The sequence below is a fragment of the Lytechinus variegatus genome, chromosome 1, assembly GCF_018143015.1.
Source record: "Lytechinus variegatus isolate NC3 chromosome 1, Lvar_3.0, whole genome shotgun sequence".
Classification (NCBI taxonomy): domain Eukaryota; kingdom Metazoa; phylum Echinodermata; class Echinoidea; order Temnopleuroida; family Toxopneustidae; genus Lytechinus; species Lytechinus variegatus.
Genome location: NC_054740.1, coordinates 57402093 through 57427967, shown reverse-complemented (window position 1 = coordinate 57427967; position 25875 = coordinate 57402093). Strand labels below are relative to the sequence as shown.

Here is a 25875-nt window from a genome sequence, read left to right as displayed (position 1 = left end):
GATCGTGATTTTTAGCATCGTCAGCCCCCCACTTTGAAAACCGTTCCGTGGCCCCTGCACTAAAATTTTTGAAAGAGTCGACCGATCAACCCGTCAATCATTGTGATGTCATCTAAGGAAGGTTTTCCCAGCTGTGCAGCCGGACCCCTAGTTATTGTACATGTTCCTCATGTAGTTGCTGTTTCGACCGAGCTCATCCTTAACAGATTTTTAAAAGATTTTTATGAGGCTTTGATCATGGCTGCAGCATCGTCATCTGCTCCGTCTGATTCTTCAGACTTTGAAGATTCAGGTTCTGAATATTATTCCAGCAATTCAATTTATTTACTTTGAATCCACACGTGCAACCACAATTGGCACTTCACGCTCCAAACGTCAAAAACACTCAGCAGCTTCCTTCCCTGATGTCATAATTGTCACGTGATATACGAAACCAAATTAATCGGACTGAATTTTTTGTGGGCGGGGCGAATTGGGCTCAATTTTCAATAAAAAACTGCCTTTAAACCTGATGTGGGATGTTTTTCGAGTAAACTTTTGATGGAATCATAATTAGTAACCACTAAGCTAACAAATAAATCAGCATCTTTGCTTTAAACTCAGATGTACATGTAAAATAAGAAGTTATGAAAAATAACGCTGTTACTTTTCAGATGATCTAATATCACATGGGCTTAACCAAGTTGGTCTACTCTCAATTTGGTCTAATTTCTATTTGGTCTAAAATTCAGTCTAAATCTTATTTAATCTAATCAGGGAGGTATTACTTTAGTACACTATAAAGTGACATCTCCCAGATTGCCATATTTCCATTTTGCCTACAAATGACATGGTGGTAGACCCATGGCATGGGTCACTCAAGGGTTCATTACCATCCTGCCTGTAAGGAATCTACAGGTAGGACTATGGTATGCCAATGCTGTATACAGCACACAATTTAAAAAATCATTAAAATATCACTTTTGTGACTAAAATACTAATTTCCATACAGTTGCAATTTATTTTTCATTGTAACTTGGGGGTTATTTAATATTTTTCTTAAAATATAAGATTATAATGAAATACAAAATAGTGAGTGGGTGACATCATCATCAGTTTCAGCCTCATGGTGAAATTTGTCACCTCTCTAGTCTCTTCTTGTGTGTGTGTGCGCTCGTTGTATACAAAGTCAATGACAATGCAATGGGAGTGGAAAGAAGTCACTGCCGCGCTGTTGACAAAATAAATGGCAGTGAATTATGAACTGGTGACATAAACCACGATAATGCCTAGGACAGTTTCCTCATTTGAATTTTAAAGTTGTGCATAAGATAAATGTCAGTTGTGTTAAAAGTCTCAAAATGAGTTTGTACAGAGCTACCAAGTCTAGACTCAAGCATGATTTTGGACTCTTGTTCATCCCCTCAAATCTCTGTCTCACGCCACTCATGGTTTCAAATCGTCTCGTGTGTGAAGGATTCATATGCACCTGGTGCACGCGAATCTTTCACACCCTTTTTACTAAAATAACTATGACTTTACATCGTAGCTAAGCATTATATTTATTCTATGACACTTACCGAACCATATGGATCGTTTGTTGAATTCTGTTTGGTGTTGTTTTGAATAAAATAAGAGCATTTTTCGTGATCTTCACGTAGATGCCTCTTGATCAGCGTTGATATCAACTTTTGCCTAAAGAGGGTGCGCGATATTATTTCAAAGTCGGTAGGCACTTAAGAACCAAGTAAAATTATGTCACTCTCGCCGATGAATATTCATTAGATCGTGGTCGTGCGTGTTCAATACACACTGAGTGCATGCATGCAGAGAGTTTTTATTGAACACGCACGACCACGATCTAATGATTATTCATCGCGAGAGTGACGTAATTTTACGAGTGTCCTTTCAAACTTGGTTCTTAAGTGCCTACCGTACCTTTGTTTACGGTGTTGCAAGCTAGCTGCATTCTAGGCGATCAGCATTATTTTCTTGCTCGTTCAATCCACTTTCATCATCATCTTGTCAAAAGATGGCGTACTTTACCAATAAGTATATACATGAGATGCAACCTGTTGATTTTTGGTACAATTTCCTATTATGCGCTGACGACTTGAATTGAGAATGTTCGATACGAAAAATTGCTTTTCGATTGTTGTTTGCGTACTTTCCACCGCAGTATTAAGGACGGATCGAATGGAGTATCCTGGTTGAGACTTGGAGGTAAGCGATAAAAACAGTTTTATAAATAATTTCCACTTCATTTTGTTTTTTTAAACTAAATTTATTAAAAAGAAATCATTAGTGGAGAAATACTGAAACGTTTGGCGTTTCTAATTCCCTCACATTCGTGTGATGAATGAAAACGTCAAAGTCCACTATGAAACCACTCACACATTGTACGAGGTTAGTATGTACTAACCTCGTACAATAGACCGTGTTTGACCCTGGATTTCAAAGTAGTCGGCAAACATCGCTTCATTGCTGAAGTAATATTTGCCGAAACTCCTTCTCGCTACGCACCGGGGCTCTTGCCGGTAAGTAGCAATAGATTAAAGAAATATGAAAATAATAATAAAATAATAATCATTAAAAAAAAACAAATTTCGCTTACCTCGGCCTCGAAAGTGACTTCGCTTGTCTCTTCCACGGAAATACAAGGAAGCCCGTTGGTGGCGCTAATAATTTCACAAACTTGATTCAGCTCCTCGGTAATTTTATAACTGTATCTAAATTCTTTGAATGCGCAATCCTTATGATTAATTTACTAATTATGGGCACCAATGAATGAAATACCTTCAAAAACATAATTAAAGATTATTATTGGTGATGATAACACTTATTTGCAATGAATTTAAAAAGATGACTAATAAAAAAAAATGAAAATAATATACATGCCTGGAAAGAAACCAGCATTAACGAACGTCAATAATACGTATACGGTATCCCAAAGTCTATACAATGAAAAGATTGGACACTTCACGGACTTCGCGTAATTCCTTGCGTCGATTTGCGTGCAGAAGTAGTGTAGGTGCCTAGTCTTTCCCTTGTCGTGTCTTTGATATGAATATAAATCGCGCGCCCTCTTTAGGCGAAAATTGATATCCGCGCTGAGCAGTTTTCATCTCCGTAAAATCTTCACTAAAGATCAAGAAAATATACATGTTTTTTAAAAGAAACTTCAAGGAGAAGTCACGGAAGGATCTAAATGATTCGGTAAGTGTCATAGCAGAATGTGATATATAAAATTTTAAGTAATATTTTATGTGGGCAAAAGCCCAGAAAAGTTTAACTGTGTCGTGTGTGTCGCGTTGCATTCGACTGATATTCCTTCGCACGCGAGATGCTTTGAACCCATGGGTGCTATGAAACCACATGCGTTGTGCGAGGTTAGTATTACTAACCTCGCATGTTGTGTGAGTGGTCTCACGCAACTACCACAGCCTATCCCCATATACATTGTACACAATGTCTGTGATCTCACTCAGATTCACAGAAAATCTCACGCATAGCTGGTCTTTGAACTTGGCATCTCTGTATGGAATCCAATCCCTGGCAGGGTTACGACTCGGCAAGCAAGAGAGCAACGGCACACTGCCATCAGTTCTGCCTGAACCTCGCCGCTCTTTCGCGCTAACTATTGCGATGCACATATGATTAGGGGTACGGTACCGTTTGCAGCTCTCAGACTAGACTCATGCAAAATAAACGATAGTGGGGGAAATAGGCTTACAATAAACAAACAGGTAATGCTGGATACGATCTCAATAATAACATAAAGTTTACTTACAACACTAACGAGTCTGAGGCAGCTGAGTAGCACTCACCAAGAAAGAGTCAAGGATAGAATGCGACTGCTAAAATGTGCTGTCGGTGTCCGGTCGCGACGTCGTCTGCATAGTCGATTCGCATTGAAAGTCAAACAAAGGGGGCGTACTTTTCATGATTGAAATTGGCATGTCGTATTTTCTCAGCGTCACAGCTATGACTAAAAAAAATCATATAAAAAATAGGAATAGCAATTATGGCATAATTCAAAATTTTGTGTTTTAGTAATTCATACATCTCATAGAATTGAATATTCTCCATGTCCTACTCCGAGGCTCCCATGCAAACTTGTATAGTGAAGGGGGGGGGGGGGGGTCGGGGGTGATGCCTCCGATTCGATGCCTCGGGCCCCCGGGCCTCGGCATAAACTCATTATTTTCTTCAGCAAGTCTTAGAGAAAAATTGCTTTGTATTTTATTGTATAATTGTATAATGACCAACATCGCTCACATTGAGATGGGATATATAGGAGTATGATGACGTGAATATAATATCTGTCGCCATGACAACGGTTGACGCTATGATAGTCAATTTGGGAATTTTAGTTCATGTTTAGACCTATCATTTTTTAACTACAAATTCTAACAGGCATATTCCCATTTTCCCCAAGCACTTTCTCTGATTCACAGCTTTCTTTGCCAGTGGCGTAGCTAGAATTTTCCAAGGGTGGGGAGGGGGGCACTTTATTGGGGGTCCTTGCTTTTTAATTAGGGGGAGCAAAAATTTATTTCGATGTGTGTATTTGACAGGGGCTAATCTAGCTTTCGCCTATAAGGGGGGGGGGGGGGGTGCAAAATTGTTTTACCCCTATTTTCCCTCATTGGCATCTCAAAGTTGATTTTTGTTTGTTTCTTTGAAGGGACCCTCACAGAAGTCACTTATTAGCTATATTCTTATAAAACAACGTGAATATGAAATCATCTCATAAGCCCTATTTGTTATTATTGTTATTATTATTTTTTTTTTCCTGTGCAATGTTTGTGATCCTGAACAAGATGCGTGTAATTATTTAACTAAAGGCATGGTCACACCGCCCGAGCGTTGTTGGAGCGGTCGTGGAGCGGAGAGAAAAAAAATCATCACCGCTCGCTACCGTTCACCATTTTCGATTTCGATTTCGATTGTTTTTTTTGTTTTGTTTTTTTCTCGGTTTTTTCCCCAATTTTGTGAGCGAAATTCGGCCCTCTTTCCCTACCGCTCCACGACCGCTCCAACAACGCTCGGGCGGTGTGACCATGCCTTTAATAAAAAAATAACAATGAACGTTCTGGTCTGATCGAAAAGGGACCCGTTAAAGATTGTTTGCAGTGAACCATGAAGACCAAACATAATGTCAACAATGAGAGCGCAATGCGCGAGCTGACAATTTTTGACATTGAAAAAGGGTAATTTTAAGCACTTTTTGTAATCATGATAGAGATAGATATATAGATCTAAACAATAATGAGAGCGCGAAGTGAGAGCGGGAAAAAATTGAGATTTTAGACCTAAAAACGGGACACTCTATAAATATTTTGTAAACTATTAGTAAGATGGGTTATGATCCTAATAATGCGATCGTGAAGCGAGAGCTGAAAATTATTGATATTCTGATTTTTTTTCCGGGTGAGGGGGGGGGGGGGGGGCTCGTGGCCCACAGGATCCCCCTGATCACAATATTTCATATTTTTCAAAAAGCATAACCGTGATAAAATTGCAAAATTGTGTTAAAAAAAAAGAAAGACAAAAATGCAAAGAGGGCTTCGTGAAACGGCTAGCGGACAGTAATGGCTCACTATCTCCGTTTTGGTCAAGAAGTTAGACTAATATGACGGTTCCTGAGAAGCGGGACCCAACATTCCATAAAACTCAGTTTAATTATCATGATATCACACATATACTCTTTAGAGGTCACGTCCATCTCAGAAAAACGTTATTTGAATAAATAGAGTAATATGAAACAAGCATAACGCTGAAAATTTCATCAAAATCGCTTGTTAAATAAGAAAGTTATGACAGAATTAGGCTTATTTTTCACAAAACAGTGATATGCACAACTCAGTGACATGCAAATGAGACAGACGATGATGTCGCTTACTCACTATTTCGATTTTATTGTTTGAATTATACAATTTCATTTTTTTAGTACAGATTTGACAACAAGGACCAATTTGACTGAGCCATATAGTATTAACAATGCTAATTCCATATGTTCAGGAAGGATTACTTGTTGTTTCACTTGACAACGAGGAGAAAATTAAGATATTTCATATAATAAAATACAAAAGAAATAGTGAGTGGATGACGTCATCATTCTCCTCATTTGCGTATTTTATGCATGTTTTGTTCATGTTTTGTGAAATCAAGCGAAACTTTAAAATTTTATTATTTCCGATTTTGATGATATTTAAATGCTATGCTTGTTGGACTTTTCACTTTTTATTCAAATCAACTTTCTGTTCGGGTGGACTTGTCCTTTAACAAAATACATTATCGCATACCCTGCGTTGCTATGGAACATTGTTTATTCTAAATATATATATATTACATAATATTGTAGAACCAAAGCTTTTGAGTCTTCATACATGGAATAATATATCTCATTAAGGTTTTCGATGAAACCTTTGAAAACATTTTTTTTCTTTCTAATTACGATTCCTCTATCATGTCTATGGTATAGTAGTTCCTATATGGTATAGTATACGAAATACTTCGTATAACTCCGAACGGTATAGGTTTCAAGTTTATTTTTATTGATTTCAAATCCAAACATAAAGGATGATAATCAAAATAAAATGAACTGGTATATGACAGGGAGAGAGGGAGAGATGGGGAGAGGGGGGGGGGGGGGTGGGAGGGGAGGGAGAAGGAGAAGGAGGGGAAGAAGAAAGAAAAGGGGGATATTAACACCATTATAAACATCAACATCACTTTGTTAGGTCGAACCCGAGATAAATCCCCATTCAATACAAATTTTATTTGGCGTTGATTGAAAAGTCACGGTTATTTACTTTGCGGAATTTTTCAATTTGAAGATCTACTTATCATCCTATGTCTCTTTAGAGGAAGGTAAAATTTGTAACAGTTTTATCATTACTTTTATTCATTTATTTCATTTCCTTTCATTTATTTCCACAATAGCAGGATAGTAGATACATTTTGTACATCTCAACATCTTTATGGAAAAGGTACAATATTTACATTATACTGAAAATAAAAATACAATACATTTGTTAAAGCAGATACCATACAAGCTGTCATGTGGAGGAAAACTTATAAAAGCAAGGCTTGTGAAACAGTTTCCCTTTAGCATAGATAATGGTATCATTGTTCATAATTTGAATCAATATATATATCCCATAAATACTGAGATTTATGCTTGAACAGACGAAGAACCTTATCTATTTTGAAGTTGGCAGACAGCTCTGGTAATCTGATCGAAATTATTTTTTTTCAGAAGGTAAAATTTGTAACAGTTTTATCATTACTTTTATTCATTTATTTCATTTCCTTTCATTTATTTCCACAATAGCAGGATAGAAGATACATTTTGTACATCTCAACATCTTTATGGAAAAGGTACAATTTACATTACACTGAAAATAACAATACAATACATTATTTTGTGAAGGCAGATACCATACAAGCTGTCATGTGGAGGAAAACTTATAAAAGCAAGGCTTGTGAAACAGTTTCCCTTTAGCATAGATAATGGTATCATTGTTCATAATTTGAATCAATATATAAATATATATATATATATATATATATATATCCCACAAATACTGAGATTTATGCTTAAAGAATCGAAGAACCTTATCTATTTTGAAGTTGGCAGACAGCTCTGGTAATCTGATCGACATTATTTTTTTTCAGAAAATAAAACGAATTTAAATACTCAGAATTTATAGGACTTCTTGAACGGATTACATGCAAGGCGACATGGTCATACGCAGCGACGGGCAGTGGCACCCAGTAATTTTGAAAACTTACATTTTTATACTGAAAATTTTCACGAATTCACCAAAAGTATGCACGAAATCCTTTAATTTCACTTCACAAAATGCAGGAGTTTCCCAATGACAAGCTCGGTTGCTTTGCTCCCCCCTTTCGAGTTTGTTAAAAAAAAATACGCATCCTGCCCCCCGCCTCCCCCCAGCAAAAAAATCTGGTTCGGCCATGCATGCAACTCGAGAGTCAGAAACTCAGACCAAGGTGGTTTTATATAGGCCTACTTCCATTCTGATTTTCAATTATTTATTCATATATTATTGATTTATCGTTTTACGTAAAATTGTCGAAGATAGATCGACGGGGATGAAGTTAATTCCGTCTACATCGTCATCCAAATCTGTCACATGATTATAATTTGGGAACAAGTTTTCCACGGAACCTTTGCATGATGACAAGGGTGCACGGAAGCAGAACAACTGGGTGGGGGCGGGCCGGAGGGGGAGGGAGGGGGGGGGGGTCCAACTAGACGTGTTATAACAGTCAAACTTGAACTAAACTTTGCACTGACTGAGTGTGATAATATTTCAGTAAATGACATTTCAGCTGAGCGGTGGATGTCCTTGAGGACGCGATATAATGTTCATAAAACCATGGACTAGGTCCATGATAAAACTATCCCAATGCAAATGGCCCGAGTTTGACGTCGCTTTGCGTTCTCGTCAATGAGATGGCTGAACCCAATACGCTAGGAACACTTCCATTCCAAGGCGTTTAGGGGACAATTTTGAAGACGTTGCCCTCTGACCTTGGAAGGGTGCGATTCGATCCGTCTTTGACCTTAATATCTGAGGACATCTCGGTCGCCTGGAGACTCTTATACAAACAAGTCCTGTCGAGATCTGGTGTAAGGTATACGTGGTATGATTTGATAGAATGATGGAGAGTTATTGCACGCCTGGGAGATATTGAGAAAAATGGAGAAAGATGAGGAATCCTATAAAGCGGGAAATGGATATAAACCATGCATAAGGACAGAATAATTGTTTGAGAGACCGGAATTCGTCAAGCGAAAAATAGACTCTAGGCACCAGTCTTTGCTTTAGTTTGTGAGGGTAAGTAATCAGTATTATTTACATGTACTTTATTTGCTGTTCAATTATCTACAATCAATAATTTAGTGTAGGAATATCAGTCAAGAAGTAATCCAATAGTCCAGTAGTCCAATGCGAGCAATGTAAATTTGATCGAAAGCATAGCCAAGGGGGCCGAGGGGGCTGATGCCCAGGCAAAATGGTCCGATTCGAAGGCGCCCGACCACACCATGAAAGTTTGGCGTTCGATTCCTGGCATGGCTATTGATGCCGACATGGGCACGTTTTATTTTTGTGAAGCTACATCATTATTAGGCCGATACATTTTGAAATAGTGTTTGGCCTACATTGATAGCATGGGTATTATCAAGGATTTGCATAGCACACTTATCCACCCTGCTAGGTGCTCTAGGCACTCCTACATTACCCCGACTACACACTAAGAAATAAAGGTTCAAAATTGAACCCCGAAAGGATGATGCAAAATCAGCACCCTATGGGTTCAAAAATTGAACCCTGCGGTTGGGGGTCATTAATTTTTTGCACCCTGCGGGTTTAAAACTGCACCCCTAAATTTTAAAATTGAAACCCTAGGAAAATCAGGGGTTCAATTTTTTAACCGGTTCAATTTCGAACCTTTATTTCTTTGTGTCTAGGCCGATACATTTTGAAATAGTGTTTGGCCTACTTTGATAGCATGGGTATTATCAGGGATTTGTACAGCACACTTATCCACCCTGCTATAGGAGCTCAAGGCGCTCCTATAAATACCCCGACTACACACTAGGAAATAAAGGTTCAAAATTGAACCCCGAAAGGTTGATGCAAAATCAGCACCCTATATGGGTTCAAAAATTGAACCCCTGATTTGGGGTTCAAAAATTGAACCCTGCTGTTGGGGTTCATTTTGCACCCTGCGGGTTCAAAACTGCACCCCTAAATTTTAAAAAAAATTGAACCCGCGGCTGGGGTTCATTGAACCCTGCGGTTGGGTTTCATTTTTGCACCCCAAATCAGGGGTTCAATTTTCGATTCCGGTTCGATTCCGGTGCGCACAGATTTTTGAGGCATTTTTTAAAGCATTTCTGCTGGTACCCATTTTCTGCACCTGGGTTGTGTGTAGCACAATGTGGGTAAATTTATTGCTGAACGAACTTACGAAATTGGAATCGAACATACGTCCTTTAGATTGAAAGACAAGAGTGTTAACCACTCGACCATGACACCTCCACATACAGAAGGAACAAACAAGTGGAAATTAGTATGACCGCATGAACTAAAGATCTATTCCTTCGAAACAGTATGAAGTTATACTGTTAGTTTCTACTTGTTTGTTTATTGCTCCTATGTCGAGTACTCTTACGGCCATGGTGTTTTGCACTACTACTACTACTACTACTACTACTACTACTACTACTACTACTACTACTACTAATATACTACTACTAATATAATACTGTGGTAAATTGAATTTTATTGCAAAATCATTTTTTTAGCGGAGACACCATACGAGAATTTAAAGCGAAAGTGTATTTCTTTTTGGTCGATATGTTCCGTTGGTTACTCACCTGTTACGTAACGTCAATGATGTTATTACTCAAAGAAGTGAAAGTAGTTCCTCAGATTTATAGCTGATTATTCTCATAAATTCATGATGTGAATGATGTTTATGTTAAATTCTTAGTTGTTTTCATTATACTTTTCATTTATACTGAATCTAGTGATATGTCAAATATTTGTGATGTTGTGGAGGGATATTTACATCAGATAGCGTTCAAGTGTAGTTGTCGCCAAAGAATAAGCGTTTATGTTGTTACGGCGGTAGGATAAATCAGAAAGCGATTTGTGACGACAGTGTACGTTAGGGGTACTATGTTCGTTCTTCCAAGTCAAGTTCGACAAGGAGGCATGTAAGTTTGATTCTAAGTTATATCGTTTTATCAATTTAGCAGCTAAGATTTTGACTACGTTGATATTATTCTTAAGAAAACAATTATCACAGTGAGTAGGGTTGAATATTTAAATTCAATTTTGTATATCTGGTACATGATCGTTATATGCTTCATGTTATTGTTATAGTCAATTTCACATTACAAGGTGAAGATTTCTTATGATCTGCTTATAAAATGAAATTATATTATGTTCTTTTCTATGATGAGATCGAGTACATTAGACGAAGTTGATATTCTTGTCAGTACTTTGCCATGATCAGTTTTGTATACCCCCCCCCTTCGCCGTACATAGAAAGTGAATGAACTTTGTTTATTTTGATTATAATTGCCGAGTGGTATTAGTAGTCTTGGAAATTCAGACTCAATTGAATTAGATGAGTTTTAAGGAACCATACTAGCTAATTTTGTTATGTCAATTTTTAGGGAATTTCATTTGACGTACTACCATGTATGAGTGATGCCGAGTGAGGTCTCCAGAGGGTGATTGGTGGATGTACCCTTGTTTTCTCTTGGCCTATAGTAGGGTGAGTTAGTCAGGATGGCCAAGTTATGGTTATTTTGTTATGATTTACATGTATAATAATTAAGGCAATAACTGTTCAAATGCTATGATACAATGTGCTTAAAAAGAATGATTTAAAATCAATGCTACATTATTATTATTATCATTGTTTAATTGGAATATATTTTTGTGAACATAAGACTTCATTGAAAAGTGATCAATAATTCTTCTTAGTAATGTGATAGCCTTATGAGCAAGAAATGAATTATTTATACTTACATACAACTTATGTTGTATAATTTCTACTGGTACTTGAATTAAATTGTTATTGAATTAAATCCATAATCATGCAATTGATTAATGAAATAGAATTTAACGATTAGTAATATACCATTTATCAAGATATGATATGATAATCATGTGATCTTGGATCAGTATTGATTAATTTTTTATATTCATTGTTCCCTTATTTACAGGGGTTTGTTTTCCCTGTTTTTGCATGATCCACCGGCTGTCAATAAATGGCTGACCCACCCCTACTTCTTGTCTATGGTTCTATGGTTTTCCTGACTGAGTACCCAACCCCCAACCCATACTACCACCCAAGCCCAGTTTACTACAATGGTGTCAGGAGTGGGATCACCGGTTTGAGATTGATGCAACCCCCTACTACGTCAGAGGACGCCAGCAGGTCAAGAGGATAAGAAGACGCAATTAGATATAAGATATATTAAGGTTGAAAGGTAATTTGGTTGAAATAATTGAAACAAGTTAAGAAATAGTAACTATATGCTGTAAGAAGTTGTATTGTTTCAGAATTGTCATAGATTTCTTTCCCCAAATAAACCAGCAGGATGCCTGGAGGTAATGTTGGGACTGGGGCTGGTGCGACCCCTAGCACTAGCCTCGAAGACATGATTGCTTCTATGACTGGCGCGTTTCGAAGTATGTCTATGGCTAGGTCAATGCCCTCGATGAAGTTGCCTAAGTTTAAGGGTACTCCACAGAAACCTGGTGATTTGACTGTACGTGAATGGTTTGATGAGTTCGATGAATACTGCCAATATTACCAGTTATCGGAGAGAGAGAAAGCACAAGTTCTTGTGACTCATCTAAGTGGTCCTGCCAAGGATGAAATCATGTGTAGGGAGGCAAGCCTTCGTGAGGATCCGACCGGCCTGAGAAGGGTTCTGATGACTCGGTTTGGCTTAAGAGAGAGTGTCCAAAGCTTGAGTAGTGAACTTCACAGCCGTGTCCAACTTGACGGAGAATCACTTGCGGATTTCAGTAGTGTTCTCATCCGTTTGCATGATAGGATGGAAGCAGCCGCTTCCATACCTGAGAAGGAAGCTCTGCAAAGATTGAGAGACATGACCCTCAAGGAAAAATTCGTGAGAGGGGTGCGGGACAAACAGATCCAGAGAGAGCTGAGGAGATCCTAATTTCTAGCGGATCTGGGACATTCCTGACGATGAGAGAAGAAGTCCTGAATTTATTTCAAGACACAGATACGATCCCAAGACCTAGGGTGAGAGAATGTGAAGTAGAGACTGCTAGGGTCGAAGCATCTTCTGAGACAGCTGAGATAAAAACAATGAGGGAGGAAATATCTCTTCTTAAAGAGGGACTTAGTGAAGTTGTCAAGGAAATTCAGGCCCTACAGCTCCCCCCTCATCTTCGACAAAGGCCAAAGAAGAAAGGAGAGTTACATTGCTTTAATTGCAAACAGAAGGGCCATGTACAGAAAAATTGTGCTAAACCACCTAGATGTTATGGCTGTGACAAGCCAGGTCACTTCAAGAAAGATTGTCCAGAGGTTATGGAAACGGTGAGGGGTAATCCTGGAAATCAACCGAGTGAAGGATCCGCTGAAGTCCTCGCAGTATCCAACCCTTCAAATTATCTTTCATCGCTGGTATCAGAAAGTCCAAAAGCCATAGTCAAGATAGCTGGAGTAGAGACTGGATGTATTCTAGACACAGGTGCCGAATCGAGTCTGGTTCCACTGAGTTACTACGAGAGATATTTAGAGGGGATCATTGGGGATCTCGAAGGCACTGGTAGCGGTTTAAGAGTGACTGGCATCTCAGGAGCCGTCCCAATCGTAGGTTACTTCAGGGCACCAGTTACAGCCAATGGGAAGACTGACGAAGTAGGATTTCTTGTGATTAAGGATGTAGTCCCTAGTAAGAGAAAGGAATACCCAGTTTTATTAGGCTCCAATGCTCTTTATAGCTTTGTGGGAGATGATGAGTCTCAGAGTGGAAAAACTGCCTGGCAGATGGTTGCGGAGGTCTTAAAGGCATTTCCTAAGCCTGTGTCGAACCCGGAGACTTCAACTGTGCTGAAGACAGGAGATAACGATGAGGTGATACCACCGCTCACTGTCAGGAGATTAGAGTGTCACGTGGACAATGCTGCCCAGTGGGATGGTCGAGATGTTCTCGTCCAAGTTATACGCGATGAGTCAGAAGACAGTCCAAAACTGAATTCGATTGACCTTTTTGATGGTTGCACTCAGGTGAAGGGAGAAAGACTTCATGTGACAGTAGCCAACCGGAGTGAGCAGCAACTTGTCATTGAGCCCAATACGACACTGGCATCTGCTACAAGGATTGAAAGAAAGAGTGAAATAGTACTACAAGAACAGAACAATACAGTGGAAGTCATGGTCACTGATATAGAAGTTGAGCCTGGCGCAGTTAATAATGAGGCTCCAGTGAGTGATGCGGTTGACGGACCAGATATTGATAGCCGAATCCAAACTTGCCTGGATGGTCGCAATCTCAAACTACCTATTGGAGTTAATTTAGATGGACTGGAAGCTAAGAAAACCGATGTTTTTGGTTTATTCAGCCTCGAAGAACTGAAGAAACTCCAAGAGCAGGATGAATCACTTGGGGTGATTTGGGACTGTTATCGGAAAGGATGGCAACCAGGTCAAGTGATCTCTGAGGATAATAAAGAGGTGCGAAGTTGGCTGAAAGAGTGGACAAGTTTGACTGAGAAGAAAGGAGTACTATATCGACAGGTCCAAGTGATGGGGAAGAACGTCTTACAATTGTTAGTTCCTGAAAAGCTTCGGAAGACAATTCTTGAATCCGTTCATGACAGATGGGGACACCAAGGAGTGACACGAACCTTGAGCCTGTTGCGTGAACGGTGCTTCTGGCCTGGTCTACATGGTGATGTTAGACGTCATGTGAGGAACTGCTTGAATTGTAATGTGGCCAAAGCTCCATCACCAACAGTGAAGACACCCATGAGGCATCTTATAGCTTTCAGACCATTGGAAGTGTTGGCCATAGATTTCTTGAAGGTTGACAAGGGGAGAGGAGGCTATGAAGATATCTTAGTCATGTCTGATGTTTACACGAAGTACGCCCAAGCTGTTGCGTGTAAGGACCAAACAGCGGTGACAGTAGCAAGAGTGCTTCGTGACTCATGGTTCTCACATTATGGTATACCACAGAGAATACACTCTGACCAAGGCAGGGACTTTGAAGGGAAATTGATACAGGAGTTATGTAAGTTGTACAATATCAGCAAGTCCAGAACCACCCCCTACCACCCAGAGGGAAACGGGCAAATTGAGCGTTTCAATCGCACCTTGTGTACTATGATTAGGTCGATGGAACCTAGTGAGCGCAGACACTGGCCAGAGATGTTATTCCATTTGGTGTACATATATAATAGTACACCACACCGAGTTACTGGTTACTCACCTTACCGACTGATGTATGGGAGGGTCCCATCAATACCTCTTGATCAGCTCTTATCTCAGCAGCAAGGGGACTGGGATCAAGACTATGTTGCAGCTCAAGCTGATGCTCTTACTAAGATGAATGCAATAGTAGAGAGCAACACGAAGAAGGTAGCAGAGTATAACAAGAGTAGACATGATCTTGGGCTGAAGGAAAAGAAGATCACGATTGGGCAACATGTATTATTGCGAAGGACCGCATTCAAGGGAAGACATAAACTAGCTGATCATTATCATACAGACAAGTATGTCGTAGTTTGGATCAATCCTGAAGAGGATGTTTGTAGCATCAGGCCTTTACATGGAGGCAAAGTACAGACAGTAAACAAGAAATATCTATTGGAGTACCCGAGAGAACCTGAAGAAGAAGGGGATCCACCAGAATTATGGCCTCCAGTAGAAGATGATGAAATGTCAGACACCTCTAGTAATGATGAAGATGACGAAAATCATATCATGCTCCCTAACTTCAATGATAGACTTCCAGTACGGGAGGAAGTAGGTCAGAGGCAACTACGACGCTCGACAAGAGTAACCAAGGGAATGCATAGTAACCCTTATAACCTGCCCAGGACGGCAGTGAGATGATTTTTCCTATTTCTCTTCTGTCATTTTTCTTTCCATGATGTTGGATATTTACATTTTTTCATTTTGGAGATATTAAAACTACTCAGATGAGGATTGTTTTGCTTGAAGTATAGGTATAGATTTAAATATTTAATAATATGAGCATTTTACATGATATATCTGTTAAAAATGCAATTTTGTAAAAAGTGTATGTCTATTTGAAGAATTGAAAAAATAATTCTAATAGAATGAATATTATTTGTAATATGGAAAAAATGTTATTCTGTCAGGATGGATTGTGGTAAATTGAATTTTATTGCAAAATCATTTTTTTAGCGGAGACACCATACGAGAATTTAAAGCGAAACTGTATTTCTTTTTGGTCGATATGTTCCGTTGGTTACTCACCTGTTACGTAACGTCAATGATGTTATTACTCAAAGAAGTGAAAGTAGTTCCACAGATTTATAGCTGATTATTCTCATAAATTCATGATGTGAATGATGTTTATGTTAAATTCATAGTTGTTTTCATTATACTTTTCATTTATACTGAATCTAGTGATATGTCAAATATTTGTGATGTTGTGGAGGGATATTTACATCAGATAGCGTTCAAGTGTAGTTGTCGCCAAAGAATAAGCGTTTATGTTGTTACGGCGGTAGGATAAATCAGAAAGCGATTTGTGACGACAGTGTACGTTAGGGGTACTATGTTCGTTCTTCCAAGTCAAGTTCGACAAGGAGGCATGTAAGTTTGATTCTAAGTTATATCGTTTTATCAATTTAGCAGCTAAGATTTTGACTACGTTGATATTATTCTTAAGAAAACAATTATCACAGTGAGTAGGGTTGAATATGTAAATTCAATTTTGTATATCTGGTACATGATCGTTATATGCTTCATGTTATTGTTATAGTCAATTTCACATTACAAGGTGAAGATTTCTTATGATCTGCTTATAAAATGAAATTATATTATGTTCTTTTCTATGATGAGATCGAGTACATTAGACGAAGTTGATATTCTTGTCAGTACTTTGCCATGATCAGTTTTGTATACCCCCCTTCGCCGTACGTAGAGAGTGAATGAACTTTGTTTATTTTGATTATAATTGCCGAGTGGTATTAGTAGTCTTGGAAATTCAGACTCAATTGAATTAGATGAGTTTTAAGGAACCATACTAGCTAATTTTGTTATGTCAATTTTTAGGGAATTTCATTTGACGTACTACCATGTATGAGTGATGCCGAGTGAGGTCTCCAGAGGGTGATTGGTGGATGTACCCTTGTTTTCTCTTGGCCTATAGTAGGGTGAGTTAGTCAGGATGGCCAAGTTATGGTTATTTTGTTATGATTTACATGTATAATAATTAAGGTAATAACTGTTCAAATGCTATGATACAATGTGCTTAAAAAGAATGATTTAAAATCAATGCTACATTATTATTATTATCATTGTTTAATTGGAATATATTTTTGTGAACATAAGACTTCATTGAAAAGTGATCAATAATTCTTCTTAGTAATGTGATAGCCTTATGAGCAAGAAATGAATTATTTATACTTACATACAACTTATGTTGTATAATTTCTACTGGTACTTGAATTAAATTGTTATTGAATTAAATCCATAATCATGCAATTGATTAATGAAATAGAATTTAACGATTAGTAATATACCATTTATCAAGATATGATATGATAATCATGTGATCTTGGATCAGTATTGATTAATTTTTTATATTCATTGTTCCCTTATTTACAGGGGTTTGTTTTCCCTGTTTTTGCATGATCCACCGGCTGTCAATAAATGGCTGACCCACCCCTACTTCTTGTCTATGGTTCTATGGTTTTCCTGACTGAGTACCCAACCCCCAACCCATACTACCACCCAAGCCCAGTTTACTACACATACTACTACTAATATACTACTACTACTGCTGCTGCTGCTACTGCTATACTACTACTACTACTACTACTACTACTACTACTACTACTACTACTACTACTTCTACTACTACCACTACTAATATATATATATATTTTTTTTTTCCCGTGGGGGGATTTTGTTTTGTTCTGTAATAGTATTTATTAAAATCATTCAGTTCAAATCATAAAAGTAATAGTATATCAACAAAACACTGTTCACAAAGTCAAATAATTATTCATAATACAAAAATGTACCAAAAAATACAAAGTATAACATTCAAATCATCTAGAACAAAGCCTGTAGAAAATAAAAATAGAATAGAGATATTACAAAAAAGAATTTACAGCGACGCAATTGAACTGAATGAGCATTAAAAGTCAAACACCCTCCCATCCCAACTGCCCCCCCATATCCCATCCAAGCCCAGGAAGCGCGGCCTGCTTCCCTCCCCTAAACCCCAGCCTACCCTCCATTTCAATCTACATTCTGTACCTCAACCGTGATCTAACTTGCGCACCTGAATCTTCAATGCAAAAGAGCCACTCCGGCATCCTATCAGTCACTCCAGAAGCGGGATTCATATCCCGAGAGCGCGCCATAGCTGCAGCTCCCTCTGGAGCGAACAGCGTATATTTTTTTCTTATATAAATATATATAAATATATATATATATATATATATATATATATATATATATATATATATATATATTTACATTTTCACTCCAGAAGGAACCACAATGCATTCCAAAGACACAAAACCCACCCCTAAGTGACTGCCCTGACCCACTCCAAGAGGAGTGCGACTCAGGGACCAGACCATCTCCCTTGCATTTAGAGTGTTAATAACTATATGCGTGAACTTTCTTTGCCCCAGCATCCCTAGAAAATAAACTTGTCCCATTTCATAAAAAGCCCATACAAAAACGATACGAAAATGGTATTTTTTAAATTCATGTGCATACACTGAATCTTGATGTAGACAGGCCCGCTAAGCGGGCGGACCTCAACGAGGTTTTGTGTTTCTTCGAGGAAGGAGTGCATTTCCATCCCCCTTTCTACGGGTTGCACTTTGATAATTATAAGCATTGGTTCTTTTCATACATCGTTATTAGAAATTCCGATCTTTTTTCAAATCCCCTCAGGAGTTTGGAATGCAATTTCAAATATAAATGAAGTGATCACCTTTTCACCGAGGCTTGTCCGCCCATTTCCTTTGAAGTTGATCCCTGCTATTGTTGGCTTTCTTTGCATTGTTAACGAACTAAATCAATATTATGGCCCTGGAGTTGATGTGCTTGACGTTTTGGAGATTGAATGATCCATTAGCTTACTTTAACCCGTCTACCACTGAATTTTACTTACATCTCCAACAGAGTTTGCACATGGGTGACCAGTCGATTCGAGTTAGCAAATGGTTAACTCGTGCCGTGAGTGTGATGTCTTTGAAAAGCAAACTATTGTCATTCTTGTACATGATCTTTTTATATGCATCCTTTATACCCTAAAGTGATAAGAGGGGAAAAAGAGGAAAATTAGGTTAATCTCATATCGATGTGAATGGTATTTCATACTTCATGGCCATGACGGCAATAAAGCAGGTAAATGAAGGATATGAAATAAGATGAATCTATATAAAAAAAATATTTTGTGTTGTTTATGGAGGGGGCATGCAGGATGCGAAATGAGTGTATGATGCCACTGGCTTCCACATTATACAGGCCAGGAATGCACTGACATACATATGGGGGGGGGGGAGGGATAGGGTGAAATATATGATATTATTTTCTGAATATTATGTCAAAATCTATTACAAACTTTGTGACTTTTGTAATGAAAAATGTCGAAATTTTTGCAAGTTCGCAACTTCAAATCATTTTAGGCAATACGCCATATCGAGCCCCCTCAATTTTTGTGGCTCATTATGCCACTGCAGAAATATATTTGAGAAAAAGGTGACACTTGAAGTTGAAAAAAACTAAGGGATCCGTTGCATAAAACTTTTCGCCATGAAAAACTCTGGCAAATAAAAAAAAAACACTCTGGCAAACAAACTTATGCCATTGAAAATTACACATTAAAAAACTCTGGCAAAAAAATTGCCAGATTTTTCTATGGCAAAAGTTTTATGCAAAAAGTCCAAGGTCTTTCTTATTTCAAATCCTATTTTGATGAAATGTTTAGTGTTGCATTAATAATTGACTTACAATCTTTTTAAATTATATTTTTTTTTACATCGCGTCGTTATTTGGTGTGGATCTCGCATGTTGATCATAAGCCAGCTTGTAGTATCAAAAAGCGCACAAAGCCTCATTATTTGCATCTAACGAGAGAGCCAATTATTTCTAGATGGCTGAGTTTTGACATTTTATTCTGCAAGGTGAACGACAAAACGTCTTTCATTCAACTGTTAATCAAAACACCGAGGAGTGGTCTCTCTGTACACCGTGGTATACAACCTTCGTCCGTTGAACGTTGAACCAATACAGAATTGGTCTGTTGACTTAATACAACCTCGTATTCATATTCAAAGAAAGTTTATTGTACCCGGGATTGAACATGCACGGTATGTAACTGGTGTGAAGGAAAGGGCTTTATATAGTACTTTCTTTGGAGCCGTGATTGAGTGAGTGTTCGGAAGATGACAAAACGAGTTCACTAACTCAGGATTGTTCATTATACGTCAGAGAGCTAGGAGGGAAGAGAGCGGGATTATTCGGTGATGTCATCCCTGGCATCTTCCTCTGTAGATCTCCCCCAACGTCATTCGACCTCTCGTGCACACTCATCCACATCATCATTAGATGCTCGTATTCACTCGTCCCTCAGTGACTTGAACCACCCAGTTTGAGCGGATCCTAGCTGGCGAGGAAACCCGTAACCTCCTCGTAGGAAATCAGGAGCAACCCGATCCAGGTAAGGATCCTTGGGGTGTGAGGGAGGAAACGTTGAAAATGGGGGAAAAAGTTGCGGATTTTCGACATTCCTGTTGATTTGGGACAAAGATTTGTGTTTGGGATCCCTACTTAGTTGGCTATACTAGAATTTTGCAAAACAGGACATCTCGTAGGTCATGTTGTATCTTTGTGACGTCATGTGACATCATTTGATTCAAGAGGAGGCTGGAGAGCAATTCTTGAAACTTAGTACGTCTTCATATAGCCGAAGTGAGCCCTTCTCTATCATGTCTATGAGCTTGAAAGCTCAATGCATTTTTTGTCAAATCTTAAAAAGTTTTCTTTCATACTTGTTATATGCTCTGTTTTTATAACTAAAGAATTGCTACTAATAGTGTTATTTCCCCAAAGCTGTGTTGTGTATGCTTCCGACTGTTCTGTCTGGGATGGCACGGGAATCTTCCAACGGTTTGACGTTTGCATTATCATTATTTTGCAAAAGCTAACCATTATAATCCACTCTCATTTGCCTAAAAAATATTTGTGATTATACTTTAGAAGGGATGCGATAGCTGGAAAGTCACTATCTTTCTCTAACTTCTCTTTCATTTTATTTTTTTCATGTTTTTTTTTCAAAAGTTTTTAAGTAGGAATACATTTTCCCGCTTGAATATATTAGGCTATAAATGGGGAGCAACCAGTTTGTTTGCGCAAATTATTTTTTAAAGGGATGGTATGTGTATACGTACACTTTTATCTGCATTTTTAATATAGGCCTACCAAGGGCTAAAATTGCAAAACAATAAACAAAGCCTTATAGTATTACACGACAAGTGGCGTAGAATTTCGTGCTTTCATTTAACGTTACCATGGCAACGTATGACCTACATTCGACTGTATTATTTTATCCATTTTGTGGAAACCTGATGGTGAGCCTGTGTTTTTATTTGCTCTGACATCAAGCGATCCTCCTGTGCCGCCTTGAACATCTTTAATCTCTTAACATGAATAATGCTGATTACTAGTTTACTAAAATGTGTTTATTCTACAGTTGCATGTGCTTGCTACTTATCATGCTAATGCTTATTGTGAGTTAACGTTGTGTTTGCTCCAGCGTTTAGGGATTTTCTTCGATAAAATCTCAGAACCATGCCTACATTTTTCACCTATTATGTGAAAACCAGTCTTCTAGACTAGTGTTAAATTTCTCTGCATAGCTTTCGTTAATCCCTTTATGTTTCGATTTCATGCCCCTTGATTCGGGTACTTATAATATTATATACTTAATAATAGATTGTGTTATGAGATTATCCAGCATGTCAAGGGACCGGGAGAAGATTTAGCAGGTGCTTGGGAAACTGAGAGGGTTCTATAGTTGATACATCACATTACAGGTATTTTGAAGAGTCTGGTAAAATTGAATGACGCGAACATAGGGCAAAGTAAATGAATGAGAGAATACTGGGAGGAGAGAGGGAGACATGTAGAAGAAAATAAAGAAAATAAGGGAGGAGTAAGGGGTGGAGGATAAGGGAGAGAGTGAGGGGGGGGGGGGGACGGTGCGAAACTCCTGTAGCCCTGGTTTGATGATAGAGATCTCCATGGGGGTTGCGGCCCCCCATTGGAATTGCACTGCAGCTTCACAATGCTTTGCCACTGCTCTTGGTGGTCGCAACGCAAATCAAATTTATACTACTACTACTACTACTACTACTACTACTACTACTACTACTACTACTACTACTACTACTACTACTACTACTACTACTACTTCTACTACTACTACTCCTACTACTACTACTACTACTACTACTACTACTACTACTACTACTACTACTACTACTACTACTACTACTACAACAACTACTACTTCTACTACTACTACTACTACTACTACTACTACTACTACTACTACTACTACTACTACTACTACTACTACTACTTCTACTATTACTACTACTACTACTACTACTTCTACTACTACTACTACTACTACTACTACTACTACTACTAATGACAGTAACATTATGATGTTAATAATGATGATATTGATACATGAGGCTTATAAAGCGCCCAATCCACTGTCTGTAGAATGCTCAAGGGGCATAAAGAAATCAAGAAGTAAAAAGAAAGGTTTTAATAACCCTTTTAAAGACTCGACAGAGATACAATATGTGATGTCTTCAGGAAGTCTGTTCCATAGTATGGAACACGCATGAGCAAAGGACCCCCCCCCCTCCCCACACCACCATAATATGTAATTAAATGACTTTCTATTCTGGTTGCAACAGTAAAATTTCTGACATTATCGGGTGCTAAGGTTAAAATATTATTTCCCTTTGTCTAGACTGCTGAATTATTAATTCATTCACTATCAATGTCTGATAAAAGAGAGTAGAATAACCATGGCAACATGGAAAGCGACTGAACTTCATGAACATAAAATCCTGCAGTGGCGGAACCAATAATAGATAGACATTATGGGGCGGGGTGCGACATTATTTTTCCCATCGCAGTTGTGGAAGCCAATATGAATCTTCAGGACTTGCATACTCTTATTCCGAAGACGCAGTATTCAGAAATATTGGTTTCCACATGCGATGAAAAAAATAATTTCGCGGGCGGGGTGAGGGCATCTATTTTTATAATGATATGGGGGAGCCATAGTTCTACCTCCCCCTCTCTCTGTCAAGGTGAAATATTAAGCATTTACATAACAAATTCTTATGTTTTCGTTCTTCTTTTTAATTAAAGGAGGGTGTGTCTTTTGTTTTTATGCATTTTCTCTTGTTTTTCCTGAGGTGCCTGCCACAGCAAGAGAAATGGTGCATAATTACGCAACCAAATATCCAATACCATTGTACATGTTGTACATGAAGCATAGAGCAATGAAGGTATAATTCCCCGTGTTTAATATCCATTTCTCTCTCTCTCTCTTTCTCTCATCCTATTTTAATATGCACAATTAAAATTCCCATTAAGGGGATCTGATAGCTGACGTTGTGTGAAATTACCTGTTAATTGAAGCGCAGTATCATATACACCCAGGCACTTCACTTTGGAGCTATCCACCAAAGTTCAAGGCTGCTATCATTGATAAAATTGATTACTGGTAGTTGTTTCCGTCTTTATCATTTTTCCATTAATCAGTATACGCCATGATAGGATGATTGGACCTAGTGATAAACGCAACCCTGAATTAGCCCTGAATGTAAACCAGGACGCGTGTGTATTGGCAAGGTGATATTGGCTTATAACTTCCAAACAAATTTATAATTGAAATAGGACACCGAAAAAAAAATCATTACGTCCGTACGCAGTATTATCACGTACTTACGTAATAAATACCATCAATATGAAATATTACGTACATACTTAAAAATATATATTTTTTGTTGTAAACAATATTCGGTTTGGGGCTTCGTAAATTTAGCTGCCAGGGTAACAAAATTACCCTAATCTCCTCAACCTTTTTCGTACATTAAAGTGGTACTCCGGGTTGAAAACATTTGTGTCTTAATAAATAGAGTAAAATACACATAGCGTAAATGCTCAAAAAAAAAAAATTAATGACAAAAATCTCATAACAAATAAAGAAGTTATTGGATTTTAATGTTTAGCAATATTTTGTGTAAACAGTGACTTTATGCACGCCGTGATGAATATCCATTAGATGGGCTGATGATGTCACGTCTCCACTTTCCTTTTTTTATGTTAGTACATTATGAAACCATTAATATTTCATATTTTCAAAACATGTATGTATGATATGTCTCCCTCTGATAAAATAAATTGCAGTAATGAATATCTAATGCATTAAATCGGGGGAGCGTTTCATGGAAGGACTTGTCGGACGTTTAATCCGACAAGTCCCATTTTATCCGACAGTTACAGTAACAGTGACTCTCAGCCGATCATAATCAAGGAAAGATGTCATGCAGATCTGACAACTTGGCGGACAAAATTGTTGATGAAACGGTCCCTGGGTGTCGATCAATATTTCAATCCTTGGAAGACAAAATTTGAAGACCCCCTCCCCCCACAAAACAGAATATAATTATGTAAGTGGAGATTATCAGTTTGCCCATTGTTTATCCACATTGTGCTGCACTCGACCCAGGTGAGGTGAATGGGTACCCGGTAGGATTTTTCCTTGAACGCTTTAGCGCCTATTAGTATGGCGGCTCAGCTACAGCCGCCGGGGTAATATTATGATTATCAAGTATCAAAGCGCAGTTGAGTATATGCACATAGTAACTGCGCTATATAAATGGACATATTATTATTGAATATTCGTGAAGACACGCAAAGAAATGTTTCCCCGAAATAATGAAAATCTTGTATCATAACTTCGTTATTCCGTGTACAATTTTTAATAAAATGTTCCTTGTTTTGTCTATTTTTTCTGTATCTGATCAAATCATATTATTTTCAGCCTTGCGTAGCCTTTTTATGCTCAAAATTAATATCAGAATCCAATGCCTCCATGCAGTATTATCGATCATTTAAACTTCTGACCATGATAATGCGTATTTATCATCAGAAAGTCATTGTCGAATGCTTTGTTGTACTGTCATATCTGTTATTTTTATGCGTAATCAAGGTATCGGATTGCTTTGGTTCTGATTTTTTTGACGAAGAATCGTAAAATATGTAGAAAGAGGTCAATGAATACAGTTAACAATGTCAGGTGTATCATCAATCATTATAAACAAGTTTATTAACAATTGATCTGTGATGATTTGTCAGTCATCGTACCCGTGTTTGGATCGACGGGCTTCCATAGCTCTCAGTTGTTCGTATGATGGTAAAGTAGTTCAGGTCTTTCCCTTGAAGGTTATGCGCTTTACCTTGGTAGATGTGGTCAAACCCACTTTCATGAAAAGAAAAGAGAAAAAAAAAACAAGCACGATATTTACGAAAACATGAATTATCAAAAGCTAACATACAAAAAACATCAAAACCTTGATACACTTACATTAAATCGGGTGTGGCTCTGCAATAAAAAATGTCCCTTTGAGATGGTTTATTATACACTTTTTTGCGCGTTTTATATACATAAATGCTTAATTTTGTTTAGGGGGTGCTGACACTTCACGACGTAACCATAAAATGGTAATATTTACATTTTTTACACACGTTTACTGTTAAAAATTGGGAAGGGAGGCCGAGACGACCTCTTCAGCTCACCCCCACAACCTGGTCCCACGGCCCCTATAGGGCCATTTAATGCACTTTTGAGTTACCAATTATGCTTTATGCAAATCAACAAGGAACAAAAACTACTCGCTGATTTGCAAAAGGGTATGTAGGCATGGATCCTTCTATTTCTTGTGAGATCGACCATGTACTAGACTTGCTAGATAAAAATTAATATAGAAGTCTCATAACGGCTTAACGCCTATTGGTGTATGCCGTCACAACCCTGCCAAC

The 25875-nt window shown here is 38.1% G+C and overlaps 2 protein-coding genes and 1 long non-coding RNA gene across 3 annotated transcripts in view; 2 read left to right on the top strand and 1 right to left on the bottom strand.

The window, feature by feature from the left end:
* Positions 1-3851, bottom strand: part of LOC121417934 (epidermal retinol dehydrogenase 2-like) — a 39032-nt gene extending 35181 nt beyond the window's left edge. The window contains exon 1 of the mRNA XM_041611652.1: positions 3770-3851. The gene's annotated coding sequence lies outside the window, so the exon portion shown is untranslated. The remainder of the gene's footprint in view (positions 1-3769) is intronic.
* Positions 3852-10629: 6778 nt separating this feature from the next.
* Positions 10630-12727, top strand: LOC121431126. The gene is made up of 3 exons (XM_041628632.1): positions 10630-10741; positions 11207-11307; positions 11762-12727. The coding sequence occupies exon 3, from the start codon at positions 12140-12142 to the stop codon at positions 12725-12727; it is 588 nt and encodes a 195-aa protein (XP_041484566.1). The 5' UTR covers positions 10630-10741; positions 11207-11307; positions 11762-12139.
* A 3526-nt stretch (positions 12728-16253) lies between these two features.
* Positions 16254-17525, top strand: LOC121406485. Its single transcript, XR_005968817.1, has 3 exons — positions 16254-16365; positions 16828-16928; positions 17383-17525. It is a non-coding gene; the product is annotated as an uncharacterized LOC121406485 (long non-coding RNA).
* Positions 17526-25875: the final 8350 nt, after the last annotated feature.

Coding starts and splice junctions, on each gene's coding strand:
- LOC121431126 (XM_041628632.1), top strand. CDS start 12,140: ATGCCTGGAGGTAATGTTGGGACTGGGGCTGGTGCGACCCCTAGCACT.